General features: G+C 38.0%; 1 protein-coding gene across 13 annotated transcripts in view; it reads right to left on the reverse strand.

Moving 5' to 3' along the window:
- The window catches only part of LOC137862403 (contactin-6-like), a 144,840-nt gene that overhangs the window by 38,219 nt on the left and 87,407 nt on the right, over nucleotides 1-19,214 (reverse strand). For 2 of the 13 annotated variants that reach the window (XM_068694463.1, XM_068694465.1), the window contains exons 3-7: nucleotides 18,917-19,067; nucleotides 10,662-10,846; nucleotides 8,043-8,179; nucleotides 4,647-4,776; nucleotides 3,531-3,681 (exon numbers count right to left, since the gene is read on the reverse strand). In XM_068694463.1, coding sequence (XP_068550564.1) covers nucleotides 3,531-3,681; nucleotides 4,647-4,776; nucleotides 8,043-8,179; nucleotides 10,662-10,846; nucleotides 18,917-19,014 — 701 coding nt within the window. In that variant the 5' untranslated portion in view covers nucleotides 19,015-19,067. Of the gene's footprint in view, nucleotides 1-3,530; nucleotides 3,682-4,646; nucleotides 4,777-8,037; nucleotides 8,180-10,661; nucleotides 10,847-11,001; nucleotides 11,144-18,916; nucleotides 19,068-19,214 lie in introns of those variants that run through there. The other 11 variants (XM_068694462.1, XM_068694460.1, XM_068694466.1 and 8 more) reach the window with 10 other exon arrangements.

Genomic DNA, 19,214 nt, shown 5'->3' on the forward strand with positions numbered 1-19,214 from the left:
TTTTCCCTCAGCTATCTTCATTTAAATTCTGAGTGGAGTGAATCACATATGTTTATATGCATTCACTACAGTGTTTAGGGATCCTTGGTTCATGATGAGGGAACAGCACCTCTCCCTGGTAAGTAAATAGGGTTCTAATTCCCATTTATTAAAATGTTTATATCAATTTAAAAAAAAATAAAAACAAAACATCCTGAATCCACTGAAGATGATATGACATACATTCATGATAAAATCAGAGTCTAAACTTGCAAATTTGCTTTAATATATGAATTCTTTCCACTCTTTCTTTTCCACTTTTCCTCAGTGGGTGCATAAGATGATAAAAGTGAGGTGTGAGATGAAGAAAACTCCCTCTGGATTTATTGAGAATACATAACAGAAAAATAGCTCCTATCTGTGTCAAAATCCCCAGCTTGGGAGTTCATAGCATTACGTTTGTTCTTTTTCTCTGCTGCATTTAATCTCCACATTAGCTAAAATCCACAGCACATGCCAAGAAAAGGTCTTGCATTTGGCAAAGGGCAAATAAATCTCTTCCAACTTTGACAGCAGCCCATTGGACAAGTGGCATTGCTCCCAAAAGCCTATTTCACAAAAATTGGATTCAAAGGAGGAGGTCAGTTTCCCAAAAGAAATCTTGAAGCTGTACTAGACAATATGTAGAAGCTGACTAGAGGAATCACATGAAGACAGAGAAGACATAAACAAGGATTACATAAACAAGGATTAGCCAACCATGGGATTTCTTTTGATTCCTGTAGCTGATAATCTCACATTGCCACTCCAAAGTGGCCAGCTGCACCAGCCAAAGATAAAGCCCACTATACAAAAGATGACCCATATGAATTAGGGTGAAAATCAATTATTTTTGAGAGCTATGAAATAGAACACTCAATGTAGAAGGAACACTGAGAAGAAGAACAGTAAGCAGACCTGATATATGTATGTTTGCTTTCCCATTTAATATAAAATATTGATTGGGGAATTTTTTTGAAGGACTTGTGTATGATTCAAATGTAATAAAACATTCTACATCAGCTAGAGTATACAAATAGGTGAAGATTCAGGTAAAGGTGGTTTTGAACTACAGAGAAGACGGGAGAGAGGAATGGGGCAGGAAGAAAACATCTTCAAAGGCTGAGGACCTTCACCCAAGTACTGCAGCTTTGTAAATATAAAAAGGCTTGACAGAAGAACCCCAGAGGAAATCAAGTATAAAGTATTTCATGGTGCCTTTATTAATAAGATGCATAGTCTATTAATTAACTTTTCCTATTTAGCACATCTATATTTACACACTTAAACTGACATTAATATAAAGCAGTGTTGTGTGATATTAATAGCTCAGAGGTTCAGGGACAGCAGTAACTATGCATGCATGACCATCATAACCTATTATCACAAGTGAAAGGAAGAAGGTGAAAAAGAATGAACATCCTTTTTCCCTTAGGGTGAAATAGGTCTAGTTGCACTATTTCTGTAACAAAAGATTGAATTTGTCCAAATCATTCTCAGGAAGCTATGTGGTTTGACTTATTTTGCAGTACGTCCATCACAGTTTTGCTGTCAGAACCATAAGGGACTGGTATTTCTTCCCTTCACACCCTCCTTCCCCCCCCCCCCCCCCCCCCCCCAGCATATATAGCCCAAACAGATTTTAAAATCCTAGAAGAGAAATCCACATAGACTATAAATGCTGCATAATGAAATGTGAGCAGATATAAGGAAAGCTTTAGTTAAAACAGAGCATAGTTAAAACAGAGCATCTGTATGGTACATGTCAGGATTTAATCATACATACAGAAAGACAGAGCAGGTTCTTTCTTTTTTATGAGCAAAGATGTGTGATTTTAGTATTTTAATTAGCTGTGAAGAGAAATTACAGCTACACAGATCCTCATTTCATTTCTGCTTTCTATCAAAGATCTCTGGAAAAAAAATACCATATAGACGATTTATTTTATCTTCTTTAAAACTGTGGCATTATCTATTTTGTCATTTAATAATAAAAAAAAGCCTCAAATTCTACTTCACACTAGTGAAGTGGACACACTGGTAATATTGTTTTGCACATGGAGTGTTTAAAATCCCTTGCATTTGCCTCAGTGCAAATCTTGCTCCTTTTGTTTACTTTTGCTCAGCAGCAGAAGGCCTTCTGGGATGCTCAAAAATTGCAGCATGCTTATAATTGTTAGTAAATTAATACAGAAGTACAAGTAAATATGGCATGCAGTATGTAAATATTTTTTTTTTTTTTTATAAGCAGATCAGATGAGGAATACCATGGTGCTGGAAGTAGCAAGGTCTAAGCTTAATTCAGTGATTTACAATGCAAGTTCTAGATGGTGCCCTTCTTGCTCCTGTACTCAGTGTTAAGGTTTACCCATGGCAAACTGCATAATGGGAATGTTTTGTGTCCTACAGGGGTAGACTGAGACTCCATACAGTAGGAATGAATAGGCTTTTTTTGTGGAATAGACCATACAAAAATGCAAATAAAAGATTTGACTGAGCACTAGTTAGGAAAATATTTTCAGTTAATAACTGAGCAGTTAAATAGAAAATAAAACTGGCATTATTGACAGGATGGAAAAAAAAAAATCAATGGAAAGTTCTCTACAGACTCTGGCACAGATTGTTTACCCATAGCTTTGTTTTATTGCAACTACCTACATGAAATACCTCTTCTCAGCTTTGCATTTTCCACGTCTACTCAAATTTACTGTTATTAACAACGTATACTGTTTGCTGTATTGCTGTTATATTCATGAACTGAAAGAGATAAAGATTATAGTTCTTAGACACTTGTCCATTTCACTCATCTACCTACATTTCCACATGGAAATAGAATCATGGTTACACACTGTGTCTTGCATTAAAAGCAACTTATTGACTTGAGTTAATGCTTTACTGTGTAACTGGCATTGGCATACAGTACTAAGCATAGTTTGTGGCAACCCACAAATAAACTATCAGCTGTGTTAGACCCAATGTCAGTAATGTTCTGCTTAAGACCATGCAACTACATATCAGTTGGCTAGGGAGCGTACTGGCATGTTGGTCCAGTGGCTAAATCCTGCCTAAACAGAAAAGACAGGGGATCTGTAGGGTGATTTCGATACGGGTTATTGTACAACCTGTACAGCTGCTAAGCAATTATGCTGCAGCCTGAGGGTATATTCCACTTCTCTGAAGCCTCCACTGATGTCTCCTACATGAAGCTGATTCACTCAGGCTTTGCATGTGGTAAACAGTCAGCTCTGATAGTATTCCAGTGAATTAACTGTTGATGAACTTGAGCTTATGTATCATACAATTACCCGGGTGTATTCGGTTTGTCTTTGTTCTCAATCAGCTTTATAGCTGCAGAACTGTATGGCCACTGCTAAAGAAGAGTAGGCCTCTGGCATCAAAGTTTTCTGTCAATGAGCTGTCAAAAGCAATACTAAGTCGGTTGTGTTTCAGTGATGTTTAAATTATATTAAAACAGAACACCCAACAATCCAGCAACTAGTTTATTACAGTACCTTTTGTTCTGCCGCAGCACCTCTGAGCCTTTTCTCCAGTTAATAACTGCTCTGGGAGAAGCACTTGGTTTACAACCAATTGTAACCTCACCTCCAACTTGAACAATGGAGATTTTTTTCACAGGATTTTTTGAAAAATCAGGGGCCGCAGCTAAAAATAAAGAGCACAATGGTATGCAGTTGACAAGTTATTAAATGAACTAGCTAATTTCTGAGTAACGTAGTAGGTGAATCCAATAATTGCTTTGCTTTTAAGCTTTCTGCAAGAGTGGATGTATCAAACGTGAAAAATATATTTTAATACCAAAGCACAGAATTCATTTAGTCTCATTTATGCTGCTGTTTCTAAAGTCTCCAGTCACACAATCCTTCCTCAGGATTCTGCGCAGACTGGGAGAAGAGGTCTGTCTGCAAAGGAGGTTCCTGAGCAAAGCTTCATCAGCAGCATAAACACTTTTCCTGATCCTAGCCACAGGTATTCATCTGCAGAGTTTAGAACATGCATTTACAATTTATCAATAATTTTCTCTTTATTAACTGACTCAAAGTGTATGCACAGATGTGCAGTATTTTATGGGAAAATTCTCCTTAAGACCTACAACAGTTAGTTACTCCTGAAGTCAGTGTTTTACCACTTTCAGCAGTACTTGGCTGTAGAACAACCTTTATATTTTCATATTGATAGGGGAACACTTATAACGTGAAAAATTTATATTTTATGTGGTTCTCTGGTAATCATTTAGATTATTTGTATGTTATTTACTTTTATATAAACATTTGCCATGTTCTTTAATGTTAGAACTATTTTTCCCACTTCCTGAAATGATTTTTAAAACTTCAGAATAGCTATTAATAACTCAAAATATTAAGTGAAAAATAGTATTCTTTAAACTTGAGTGCATGTGAAAAACAGACTACAAATGAGATTAGGATTTTGCCCTTAAACCAGCCATGAAATCCAAAAACATTCCCACATAGTTCTTGAAGCACAAGCAAGGAAACATGAACGTGCTTGAACTGCCAGGTGGAATTTAATCTAGTTATTTCTTAATTTCAGATTTTTGAAAGCAATGTCCTCTTATACTCAGTGTCTTCATTTTAATGACATTTACTCACCTATCACCCGCAATTCAGCATTGGCATATATAGTATCATACTTGTTTTCTGCTACACACTGATACAGGCCAGAGTCTGACATATTCAGCATCGGTATGGTAAGAGTTCCGTTGTATATTTGGATTCTCTCCTGATAAAAGAAAAACAAGCAAAAAACATTGACAGAGCCAATAAATGTACAATCCCAAAGATTTTTGGTATCATGCTGGTAATTCAAAGTGGAGATATTTTTGGAAATCACATTAGACAGACTCATCAGAATTACAATGCATACATCAATTATGATGGATGTATTTTCAGACCCTAACTCTTCAAAGCTTTTCAAGGTACATGTTGCAGAGTCATTGCCTTGGGCAGGTTTCCCCAGATGTTCCAGCTGTGACATGTGTTTGCCTGCTTTGCCGAGCTGTGAACCTGGGCATGCTTCACCACGAAAAAGACAGAAGCAGCTACCGGAGGGCAGGCACGGCTGCACCATGCTGGAAACCCGGAGCATCTTCCATATGGCTCCTGAGAAGCAGCACCTACATCCCTCTCCAGGGGCATGGTGAGAGATGATTTACCCTCCTTTTATATTAGAAAAATCTAACAATGATAATTGAAGATGATCAGAAAGACTCCGCGGGAGACAGAGGTGTTCAAATAACTGAAGTTTAAAATATCATCACCTCCACGTCACAGAAAAATGATCCACTGAAAGTTCTCCTGTAACCAACACTTAAAATCCTATTGAAAACCCACAGGTAACTATTCAAGTCAGAAAAAAAAACATGTTCTTCATGGCTTGAATTTGTATTCACCATATATTGCTTTGATGTAATTCTGCTGAAATAGAGGAAACTGCACAGTATGTAAATTTGGACCACAGCTTTTTTTCTGGGTGCATTAAAAGGAGTTTTGTTTGCTTTATCTTAAGAAATAAAGAATGTTTCGTAATAATGTAAACATAACTTTAATCTAAATATTTTGCAAATTAACCGTTGCTAACTTCTGGAGACAATCATAGCTCCACAGCAAAACATAACACTGAGAAGTAAGAGAGAATATGTTCTCCAAAACATATTGGTGTGGAAGAAAAGAACAACAGGGAATTCCATCACCAAGCGCACATCAGAGAAGGGATATTACTATTATTATTATGCTACTATTTTAGTGTGACTCTACTGCCTCTGAAACAGTAAGAGGAACATACGTTGTTACATTAAATAGTACAGTCCTTTGCAGAACACCTATAAGCACCTAAAACATTTGTGATTTGCTGAATGCGTCCAGCCTAACTTGCTAAGCTGCCACAGGTAAGCTCTTTGCATCCCTGTCAGGGAAATTCTCTTGCTGTACTGCAGAGGGGAGAGAGTTGCCTGTTGAGCCAAGGAACTGTTTTTTAGTACTCTGGCTTTTCCTTGGAGGTCTATCAACCAAAAACTGACCCAGTCCAACCTTGTTTAGCTTGGAAATATGATGAGCACAGCCTGCAGTTATATGGCTGGTGCACTGCAAACTAATTAACAACATTACATTACTTATCTACTGTTAATTTTTTGAGGCTCTTGCTACAGATATATTCCACGTACTTAGTTTTACCTTCAGGCTGTTTGCTATCCTCTTGGTACATTCTATTTATTTATTTATTTTACAAACTTCCTTTGAATACAAAACCCCCTTCTGAAGCAACACTAACACTTCATACACATGCCAAATTCCCCACGATTCTCAGCTGGCTCTTTTGAGCTACATAGACAAAGAGAAGAATAAAACACACCATGTACACACACAGGAATAATGTAGAGATGACCAACTAGGTGGCCAGGGAGAAAAGGTTTGACAGAGAGCAGACAATATCCTTAGACGAAGTCCCAAGGTGGAAAGCGTCTGGGAGGTATTCTTCCCATGATATTTCCAACAAGCAGGGTGCTGTGACAGACTTAATATTTTATTATACCTTTCTTGTACTTTCACCTCCAAAATATCCATTTTGTCCACTGAGCAATGACATTCTGCATTTTGTTGCCTGAAGTATTCCATTTACAATACACTGTAAGTACTGTGAAAGTGTTGGTTGAAAATGTTTCTGTAGAGTGTATTATCCTTTTTTTATTGAAACGATGCAATTGAAAAGCAACAGACTCTAAATATCACTGTCTTCAAAAAGAGAAACCAGATAATCTTGCTTAGGGACAGGTGACAATATGAGTAAAACTTGGGTTTTGAAAAACTGCAATCGAAGTAAATTCTAGCTAGCCTTCTCAGATGCTAGTTGAACTCTGTTGAGGACTAATCCTGAAGAAAATCATAAGGAAGATTGGACCTTTCTCCCATTGTTTCAAATATACACTAGTAAATCAAACAAGTGCTGGTTTTGCAACCCAGTAGGTGTTAATTTAACCTATATGTTTCGAAAGTGCTTCTGTATGTTCTTGCTAGATAGAAATTAATCACGGATTATTTTTTTCATACCAAGTAAAAGTGCATTACAGATAAGCCATGCCACTTTACACCCAATAGATACTGCATAGGTGCTTAATTAAAAGGGAAAGTTGGCTTTAGCAGTACATAAACATTGAATCTTGCCACAGATATTTAGAAGACTAATGTGCCAAAGCTTGGCCATCACAAAAGAATAATTATACTGCCCTGAAAGAACCAAAGCCAAGTTCTCAAAAACTTAATGGCATAAGTTTTGCTTGCTTAAGTGTTTGAAACTCCATTTGACTGCCCCTCTTGTACCCCACTCCTACCACTCTATTACTTCTCTCCACTATCATCCTTCTTTGTCCTTTAAGTGAGATTTTTCCACATGTTCTCCATTTCCTTATAACTTTATATGGTTTCCTTATGTCTGTTATTCCTCTACATAGTACCATATAAATATTAAACTCAATATTAACTGATTTTCAGAGCTAATTCAGTTAAAGTACTAACATAGCATAAAAATGACCATACTGCATCAGACCAAAGGTCCATTCTGCCTACAGGTTAAGAGCCGAAACCACAGAAAAGTGCAGGTTAACAGGCTGACCAGATTGCTCTGAAATACTCCTCCATTGTCAATTGGCATCCTACTGACTTCCCAAACTACAGACTGTCTACAGATGTGCTCTCTATTTCTGGACGGAGTCCTCTTTCACTACCTGTAATAGCTATTTTTAAACTCATCCATGTTATTGTCATGTCTTGTAGCACTCAGATGCCCTGTAAGAAATCATAACTGACAATACTATACATTTCAATGTATATGAATTCAAAGTAGAAGCTTTGTGTTGCAAAGAGGTTGTGCTATTTATTTTCATATATTAAGCATAATAAATCTATGAAAAAGGTAGTGTTGTAAAGTGAATACTGCGACTAAACCTTGTAAAACCAAGATGAACAAGAAAGCTAACAAGACAGGAACCTTACCTCTGATGTGAGAGGCTGGCCATTTTTTAACCAGCTGTAGGAAGGGCTTGGTTTTCCTTTTGCCTTACATTCCCAAAACAAACTGTCATAGAGAGACAGAAAGGCATTTTGGATTTTTTTATCCCATTCAGGGAGTGCTGAAAAGAATACGCAAGCCATTTTAAGCAGGAGAAATGATTTTGCTGGAGTTACACTACCATTAATTAATGAACTGACAAAAGCTAATTAGTAGTTGACCAACACATTCATAATATATTGCAAGTGAATTCCACATAACAAATCTTCTAGCACAGAACTTCAAGACTAACTTGGGAAGCAGTCAGGAAATTCAGTTTAGATATTATTCAGTTTTTTGGCCAAGATTTGCACAAGCAGTTGTTATAGATGCCTGAAATTCTGGGCATGCTTTCTGAAAGCAATAAGACCCCTACTTTCTGAAAGCCAGCCATCTTCTTCATGTTCTTTGATCTCTGTACCAAAAGGAGAAATATCCAAATTATTATTCAGTAGTTAATCAAACTCACAGATATCAAGTGCTACCCCTCTGTTTTACTCACACACCTGAGACCAGGGTTTCCTAGCACATGTTGAAAGTAAGATGTAACTTACAACAAGTACTACACAAAGGAATTAGTGTTATTCAGAACAGCTTTTGAACATTTGTGGCACATTAACAAATTCATTGCTGCATAAAAGCAAAATTTGCAAAAAAATCCCACACAAGTTCTGTAAACACACAACTAAGCACTGAATGATGGAGTTGAGCAGGAATTAGCATGAAGCAGACCAACAGTTAAAACAGTTGCCAATACGTAGGTGAATGAAACCTAGACAAAAAGACCAACAAACACTTGGCTTTGGGATACACCAAAGCTACTTGCAAGCTTGCATCCCTCCGTGTCTAGGATATGTGGTTGGTGTCTCAGAATCCCCTTACAGATTCTTCACTGGGTTATTAAGTCAACTCTGCAGACTCCATGTGTGAGCATGTATAAACACAGATTGTTCTCATATACAAAATTTTATTTTGGGAAGAGTATTGTTACCCTTTGAGGCAGCAGAAGTAGGTACTAAAAAAACTTCCCTCCATAGCATGACCCTAGGGGATAGCTCATGACTGTGCCCCAACAAAGCACCCTGAAGTGGTTCAACATTAGATTACAACAATGCCAAACACCTGTTTCAAGCAACAGGAAAGCACATGTATATGGGATAAACCCCCCAGTGCTTAAGTGATTCTAATTACGTGTCATCTTCATCGCTCTCTGAGCCTAAGACACATATCTAAATACCAAACAAAGCAGCAGCCAGTGCCCAAGAAACTCTACTTCCTAGAGACGAGCTGCCTACACAGCAAGCAAAACCACAGCAGCACAGAAATTAAGAGGAAGTAAATTAAATAGGTAATATCCCAACACACTCCTAATATGATAAAACCTTGTGCAAATGCTTCACAAGTGCTGTTTATATATTTCACTATGAACAACTATTAATTAATTTACAAAGCGCAATAAATAAGCACATTGTTTCAAATTACATTAACTGATCATTACTTTGTAATTGCCTATGCTGTTATCAATCATGCACAGGTAATCTACTGAACTTAATTTTAATGGAACTGCTTGATTGACATTCTGTGAAAATTAGTGGGCAATGAAAACAAGAACAACCCCCATAACAGCAAAGAAATAAACATTCAAAGCAACAGCAGACTGCTCTCTTCCTGGCATAGATCTTGATCTTAGCCAGGGCTGCAGGAGTTTAGCAAAGCCTGTATTATTTCATGAGAAGAGATTTCCTTAAAAACAAAAACTTGCCAAGGTCTGAACAGATATTAATTATAGGCTTATAGTCTAGCTCTTTGTACTTGTCATCTTACTGCTATATTTTATTTTCCCTTATTTTGAAAGATTCATAAGGCAACAAAAAGATCTCCAGATCTCTTATGTCCAAATATGTTACTTTCTGTGGGTATTAAAAACGGGACCAAACAGAACATAATTCACCTTGGCTATAATGGAGCATCATGTGTACCATGGATCACAGGAAATTAATGTGTAGGAAGGGAAGACAAATGAGAGAACAGTTTCACAGAAGTATTATTCCCCATTTTGGAAGAGGAAGAAGGAAAGTGAGGCAGGAAGATGATTTTCCCCAGTTTTGCCCTCATTTGTTTATGGAGCAACAAGGTTCAGCTAGAATAAAAGGTGAATAAAAGGTGAAAATCTTTTACATATATGAACCAAAATCTCATGAATCCTTCCCTAATCTGCATCTAGGCCAGCTTTATACTGCTGTGAGCTGTTGAGAGTAAATCGCTGCCCGCCGTTAATGTTTCATGTAAATGTACCAGGGATTTTTCTGCCTTGTATTAACCTTTACAACTTCATCACGGCACAGCCCACATTTTCAATCTGAGTTTTAATGCAAAATATCTTTATTTGCTGAGGATGTAATTCAGTGAAGGTCACTGCAGACCTCCAATCATTTTTTAATCAGCTTAACCTGAACTACATTTCATATTTCCAGTAAGGGGCTAATAGACTTGATATACAAAATATATCTGAACTCTATCAAGCTCTGAAAAAAATAAATGAAGAAATTAATCAATCTGCTTACCATAGACAAATAATTGACCTCTTGCAATGTTTCTTCCTCGAATGTTTCCTGCAACGCATTCATAAAAACCTTCATCTTCTTGCTGAACATCCAGGATTTCAAGAACTCCTTTAGTTTGGTCATGTTTGATTTTCTTTGTCAGTGACTTTCCATCAGACCTCTTCCAGCTAATACTAGGGACTGGACTAAATAATTATATTTCATTAGAGAAAAAGAGAGCATTTGTTATAGCAGAAAAGATGACGTGAAATCCTTTTTACAGAATATTTTAAAAAAGAAATCACTTCACTTTCTAGGAGTGACATATAGAGGTTCATAAGACTGAGGTTTTATAACTCACCTAACTTATTTAGGGGCACAAGTCCAACTGTGGGGTGAAGTCCTCAATCAACTTTGATTGCTCGTAAAGCCAATTTGGATTTTGCCCACAGTAACTCTGAGGGTCCAATCCTGCCTTTTAACACTTACAGTGAAGGGACAACTCTGGAAGTCCAAATAAACACCACAGAAGCACTGAATTATTGACTGGTTTTCAGAGCAAACAAGTTCCCTCTGGCAATAAAGGTATTCTCACACCTCAAAATAGGAAAAACTGGACAAGAATTCAAAGGAGCTAAAAAGAACAATAAATCTAGGTATAAAAAATGGGATCCAGGGTAGAGGAGGGAAGGAAGACAGCTGAGCAAGGAAATGGAAAGTATGAGACGTTGAGGCTGAAAGGAGATAGAGACAAAAGAATATTTCTTGTTTCATGTTTTTGTAGCTTTCTATCATTTTCATTTATATTTGGATCAATGTATTCTATATGATAAAAAATAGTCAAGTGTGAAGAAGGCTATAAATACTTCTTGGATTTCTGGTAATATCGCAAACCGTACAAGCCTCGCTTTCATGATCTATTATATCACCAGAACGCTTTGAAATATTAATAGTCTTGGATTTCACAGTTGCTTTCTGTTACTGAAAACTACAGTAAGCTGCTTTTTCTAAGCAGGCGAGCAGTTACACTTCGAACAGCTTCTTACAGAGGCTTCTGTATGCTGCCCACTTTCCCATAGGAAGTAACATCAATAGCAAACATTTGGTACTAAACTTCAAAGATAACTTTCATGGAAAGCAGAAGCGTGTGTTGCCCTTGCCTGCTGGTCCCTAAGGTCTCTGGCCCACAGCGCTGATGTACAAAGCATTTACTCCTTTTTAGAAGAGACAATAACGGCTGTCAGTTCAGGTGTAGCTCCCACATTTTGAGGCTGTGTGCCGAGGATAGTTATGAGACCACCCAAAACCAGAAGGGCCTGGTCCAGAAGTGCAGGCACTGGGCAAATTATGTGGATTGAATAACTGGCCAGATGTTAACCAGCTACAAATACACAGCCACCAGAAAAAGACTAAGTGCAGGGCAATTCACAGCTGGACCACTCTGATGTACAAGGAACAGCAATGCCATAAGGCGTGCGTAGTCGTGCATTTAAGCTCATAGACAGAACGGCTGCACATGGGAGACTCTTTGCCACAGAAGCTCAGCTGGGCAAGGGAGCCCCCAACAGTCCTTCCTGTGCTCCTTAAAACGAAAAAAATAAAATAAAAAATCAGTCCTGAGGCCACAGATTTAACCAAGGGATGTCTAGCAGCTATTTACACAGCATAATAATTTCTCCAGCTACCTCATTTTCCATCATAACTGAACTGCCTGTGAAAGTGGTTTGTAACCATCTGCAATATGTTTCAGACTCTGGAGTTAGCTCTGCACGGATGTGTGTGTGTATATATTCATATACACACAAATTCTGACTCTCATATGACCCCTCCAACACAGCTGAGCAATTTACACACCTGAGAGACTGGGATGTGTCAGACAGCATTAACCAGTGGAGGAGCTGAAAAGAACAGATTTTATTCTTCTGTTTCCCATTTTGGTTCAGGATCTACAGATGGTAGTTTAAATACCCAATCTTTTTGGACAGCAGTAGTTGCCATCACCACCACTATTTGTCCTTCACTATGAGACTAGAACTTATATGAGATGCAAACTTATTTAATATTAGTCTCCTACTAGGAACTTTAGGGGGACTAGACTTCGTCAAAGGCACTGGCCCACCTATTGAGGCATTGCCTATTCCCACCAAACCTTACGTGACATTACTCATGCAGAATTTCTCCAAACCAAGTTACTTTATAGTCATTTAAAAGAAACATAGCTCTTGTGCAGAACAGGTCTGTCCCACTGCTGCTGTGATCAAGTCAGGAAAACAGCCAGAAGTATTTTGCAGTCTTGCGATAGATTGACACAGACCATTGATGACATGCAGGAAGAGTGTGGCTGGCTTTAAAACGCTATAGCATATTAAATAATTGGTGTATAGTTACTGTATAAGGGAATCCTGCAGCACCCTAAACGCCAGGAGCATTTGACTGCTTACTTTAAAGGCACCTCTTTTTTTTTTTTTTCTTTTTAAATATGAAACAGATTAAAAGAAGCTAACATCACGTGGGAGAAGACAGACAATTAGATGCATTCAGTTATGCCCTGCTGCTTTAAAATGTTTCATCTAAATATTTCCTATTCTATTAAGTTTATTTCTTAGCACTGACTCTGCATGCAGGAAGCCTGACTGACACCAAGGCCAGAGGCAGGGCTCTATGGAAAAGGGCCCCTTCTGTCAACTTGTCAAGTTTACCAAGGTTGGCATTGAAACCACTGTCCTGTTTTTCTTCTCCTCGCCAGATACTTATAATGATATCCTTGGGGATGTTTCAAGGCAAACTCTCCTCCTTGTTTGCCCCATCCTTCCTAACAAGAGCGAAGGAAATGCACTGCCTCTGACGCTAACTGCAGCGAGATGACAAAACCGAGTCTGGGTTATCAGCTTTACTGTATTTAAATGCATACTTGCAATAAATACTTAACAGCACTTTGCTCTTCTGGGGATGCTTGCACCAAGTGGCCTCATTTTATCAAAAGAGGGAATTCATTTGTCAAGAGAGCAGCTCCTCAGCAGCCTGAGGTATGGGTTCAACGAGCAGGCTGCAGGAGGAGCCAGAGCTCAGCTGCATGCCACCACCCACAGCAGGGCCTCTGATATCATGAGGGAGTTTAAAAGGTCTGCACTTCTTCATTGCCTTTGCTGATACCTCCTCACCTTAGGCTTCTAAACATCTTTAATCATCGTTTTGCAGAAGGCAGTTTTTTGGCAGAAACTAACATTCCAATGTTAGTTTACATTTTTATAACAAAATCTCTTAACACAACTATCGCCGCAGGCCATACAAAACCTTTCACAGTAAAAAAAAAAATAAAATAAATGAATGGCTTTAAAAAGACTGAACATAGAATTTACTGTAATGATTTATTTTTTTTTAATGAACAAATTGATGCTTTAGGTATTTGTATTCTTGTAGGTAAATGTATGCAAAGTATAGTTTAACAACTACAGCCTTGTGAACTATGCTGCATAATCATCCTATTGAAGGCCAGCACCTGACATTTTTACACAGACTAATATCTTCCCATACAGATTTGGGGCTCTCCTGAAACTTGGGGGTCTTTCTAGTTACTAAAATAACCAAATTAGAATAGATAATTGCTTGGGGCTAAGAAGTTTTTGAATATCTAAACAATGAGAATACTTTTCAAATTTATTACATTTCACAGACAAGTCTTGCTTTCACCTGAGTAAATAAAACAGTGCATAAATATGAGTGTCTTTGTACATAAATCTGTAGTTTATTTGAAACCTTCAGAGCACCTAGAAGTACTGAGCTCAGCTACTAATTTAATTTATACTCTACCATACAGACAGCAGAATCACAAAACCATAAGTTACTAACTTGGAAAGAAAATGAGATGGAAAATATTTTTTGGTTGGTGACAAGTCTTGTCACACTGAACATCAAATTAATTCATCTACAGCACTACACCCCACACAGAGATGAAGGTCCCACCCTTTTGCAGCAAACACTCAGCTGATGCATCACACCTGGGCCACCTCTTCGCCCTGTGCATCTGAGGACACCTCACAATAAAATTAAATCCCAGCTTCAATAATGTAGGCTATGCCTAGTTAAACAACTGTCACAGAGCTGAGGTATGAAAACTGCTATCGTGTCGGCATCAACTACTGACACAAGGAAGAGTTAGGAACCAAGGGGCCTAATAATTAAAGTACTCAGACTCCTAATCATTCTGATGTATTACTTGGGAAACACCAGAGAGATAAAATTCTCTGAAACCTGATATTGCCTTTCGTTCTGCTCTGGTCACATGCCATTCACGTTAATGTAAGAGGATCTTGCAAGAGCTGCTTGCTCATCCCTTAAGGTACAAATACTAAGATACTCGTTCTATCAGAAATGTGGGCTGAAAGTAGCAAACCACTTAAGGCAGAAAAAATGAATCATACATATCATTTAGAATTCTGTAATTGATACTTCTACAGCCTCCTGCATAAAATCTTGAAGAATGTACTGGAGTAACCATCTAATGAAGAAGTGAAACCTGGTACTTATATGCAACTTCAATACAGATGGTTATTTGGAACCCTCTCGTGGCTGTGTAATTACCTACGTTCACTAACTCTAGAAAAACTTCTCTGAAGACATTTACAGAAGGAAGGATTAACATCTTCCCCTAGAAAAAAAAATATATTCTAGGTTAAAAGAAATTCTGGTTTATATTATTTATATGTGCCCTTTACAGCCTCGGTTGGCAAAATCACATCTCCAGGGATTCTGAACAGATTATCTCCCTATCTTAGAAGTAAAACACAAGCACAGCTTAATAAATATGTGCATCAGATATGGAAACTACTTCACTTACTTTCACTTCAGAAACTATTCCTATTTGCACAACAGAAAGGTTATTTTGGAAGAAATCAATAGAAAAGTACAGTAACTCAACTGAATGTATCTGTAAGCAACTCCTTCCATCATACCCAGTCCCCTAAGACACAGCAAACAATAATTTAGATATATTGCATGATTAATATAGCTTGATCCAAAACATGACTTAATACTAGCATAGTATTAAACACTGCCAACATAATTAAATTAGTGCAGAACACAGTCTCATCTCTTCTATTAAATTGCCACAGGCTGCAGTATTTGAAATAGCCACATTAGTATTTTCATTTTTCAGTTTTCCATTTTCAAAGAATTAAATTGTGTATTTTTGGTCTAAATTCATAGAACGGTTTGGATTGGAAGGGACCTTAAAGATCATCCAGTTCCAACCCCTGCCATGGACAGGACACTTCCCACCAGACCAGGTTGCTCAGAGCTCCATCCAGCCTGGCCTTGGGCACTTCCCAATGACTGGAAGAAACTTCCAGGGATTCTCCATGCCAATCACCATATAGATGCATGCTACTTACCCTCCTTTTTGCCCAGTCATATTTCCATCACAGTGAGGACTAACGTGCTTTTCAAAAGCTTCTCCATTATTTGTGGTCTGTTTTGCAGGATTTAGAGGAGAACTGGCCCAAGCTCTGTGGGATCCATGCCTTCAAACCCTCTTCCTCCCAGGCATGAACACCAACTCTTTGCCCTGTCATGTTGTGTCTCTCCCCCCCCCCCCCTTTATTTTCAAAAAAAAAAATAAATAAAAAAGTGTTTATAACTATACTAGAAGACAATTTGCGTGAATCAGTTATGACATTTTCATGTAAAATGCATGAAGAGAGCTTCGCAACAGATTGCAATGGGAGGGACCATAAATGCTTCTTGATAGCAAGAGTCCAGTAACCCTCGAGCTCTCAAAAAGCTTCCACAGGAGGTACATGGAACACAACTACCTCTGTGTGTTCTATAGTCTGGCTGGAAGGTACTTCTCAGTTAAGTGGCTTTGAGTTCCCCTAGGTAAAAGGTCTTAAAACTCAGCCCTTAGTCTGGCCTTTTGTACATGTGTTTAAATGTGGAAGTGATTTTTTGAGCAACGTCCAAGAGTATGATTTGCTATTCCATATAGAAGAGAGATGCTATTTCTCTAAATACCATGAAAGTACTTTCATTTAAGACTTCTGGAGACCAAAACCACAGCAGGTTGCCTATAATCTGCCTCAGATGTGAAAGATTTCTGTTATTCATGGTGCAGAAGCGGTAGCAGCTGACAGCATTGTCTGAACCAGTGGACTAACAGTATGAATATAGAAAATTATGGATAATGGGAAAGCAGTTCTGAAATCCAAGAGAGATAATAACCGTTAGTGCTTGTGGCAGATCAGAGGTATAGCTCAACAAATGTTGAGCTGAATTGATTTTAACATAAACAGACAATGGTAGAGGCTAGAGTTTTAGTGGAATTTAGGCATCTAAAGGTGCAGATGGCCACACTGCTGCACTTATATGTGCCTAACTACAGTTGTAAACAGCTGGAGGTAAGAAACAGATTTAACAATACCACTAATCACCTACATACCTTTAAAAAGCCAGTCTTATCTAATAAGTGAAGAGTATTTCACCTGTAATCTGTTTCTGTTGGTTTATTCACACACAAATGTCAGCTCTAGAATACTCACTCACCGATTTAAAATGTGGTCCAAGATTCTGTTCAGAGCCAAGAGACTGGAAACAGTCCTGTACAGTATGAGACATCTAACCTATCCCAAAAATCTGGAGAGGAGAAATTTAAACACTCCTCTCAAGAGTCTCACACACAGCACTTCTCCAGAACGTATACATTAGACTATGTACATAGGAACAGAATGATATCAAAAAAATGTGGAAAAGATTTCTGCTCCTGGATCGCTAGTATTTACTTAGTGAAAACTCCAGGGAAGTATACCAGCACTTGTTTCAGCTGCCATGCTACACATGGAGAAATGTATATTAAAGTGTATATTAAAGCTGTGTTAACCCTCTCAGCCCTTCCATTTTCCAGGCACAGCATTAGTAGGTACTGTGTACCTACACATACAGTACGTACTGTGCTTGCTGAGATATTTCATTATCCACATGTCCTTTCAGACCACCTTCCTCCTCCCTCCCAAAGGTTCTTAAAATGTTAATGCATCACGCAAGCTTTGACATGACCTGTCTTTACCCCTTCATTAAGGAGTCAGTGTTTTGTACATATTTACTGGTTTTGAAATGCTTTTATGTAGTCAATATACCACTGTTAAATGCTTTCCATGCAACAGATGGAAATATGAAATGACAACTTGAGATGTAAAGCCTGCACTGACTCACACACAATTAAAGAGGTATTTAAAGAGAAGTAGCTTGACAGTATTTGGAAAGGAAAATCAGCTTTAGCAGGACTGTGCCAGTCTGGTATTTGTTTGGGGCCAAAAAATATCATATTCTTTTGATTATGACTATATAGAAATATTCTCTCTCCTAAAATAAAAATTAGCCCTGAGATTTATACTCAAATCTCATCTGTACAGAAAGACCATTCCCCATCTTTTTAAACTTTATTTACTTTATTTTTATTTTATTTTATTTTATTTTTTACTTCTCAGCATAGGTTCCAGAGGAACATTTGATTAATTTGTGCTGTCTGCAAGTCAGGCTTTTAACCTCTGGGAAAGCTCTAAACACTTTAAAAGCTTACAGCCTTAAAAAGGATTGTCAAAGTGAACTTAAACTAAACAGAGGTCAACATCCAAAGGTTATTTTAGATTTCTGATGGAAAAACAGACACTTATTGCAAAAAACAGTTTTCATAGGCTAGTTGCATTTTTTTATTTTTTTTTTTTAGTTTGAGCACACTACTACTTCTGTAGATGAGTACACCAGTGTAAGCAGCCCAGGCACAATGTACAACAGGTTTTAGTCAGAAGGACTACTGTTAGGGCATCCCAAGGCCCCTCAGCCTCTCTTTTGAGAAAAGGGTGCTGAGAGACACATTAGACCCATTCCAGACAGTTTGTGCTCCTGAAGAAGCCCATTTTCTGAAATTTCAATCTTAGAGGTACCACAAAAAATCATACTCATATTGTGATGCAGACCTGATGCACCTGTGCAGCTAGATCAATGAATGCTGTGAACTTCAGTCTTGTTCTCACCCCAGAGAAAACTCAGGGGATAGAGCCTTTGTTCTCCTCACCCCAGCTCCAACTACAGCCAAGTGAGCTTCAGTTCTGCTATTGGCTTCTCATTTCCTTGGGAACACATTGCGCAGAAACAAACCAAAATAAGTTTAAAAACATTTCACATTCATATGCTGACCAAAAAACTCTACCTGCCAGTTAGAAATGTTATTTCTCACTGTACAACAGTGTTAGAACCCACATTTTAATGAAAACCAAGAATCTTACTTTCCAAGGGCAAAGCATTCCAGTTTAACAGATGAACCCTTCGCTGCATATGTTGTTTCTGGAAAACGTACTTCAATCTTTGGTTCATACTCCCCCATCACACCTGTTGAACATCAAAACAGCTAGCACTCCAGTTGAGCCTCAGACCTGTCTAGTACAACAGAATTTCAGTGTAAAAGAAAGGACATCATTAATACTGTTAGAGCCTTATGTTCCACCCATGGAAATCAACACCATGTCTGTGGAGTAGCCTTAGGGTTTCTGGCTGGTATCCAACCCCATGCTGAAAGCTTACATG

This window comes from Anas acuta, chromosome 11, assembly GCF_963932015.1.
Source record: "Anas acuta chromosome 11, bAnaAcu1.1, whole genome shotgun sequence".
In the NCBI taxonomy this organism is placed as follows: domain Eukaryota; kingdom Metazoa; phylum Chordata; class Aves; order Anseriformes; family Anatidae; genus Anas; species Anas acuta.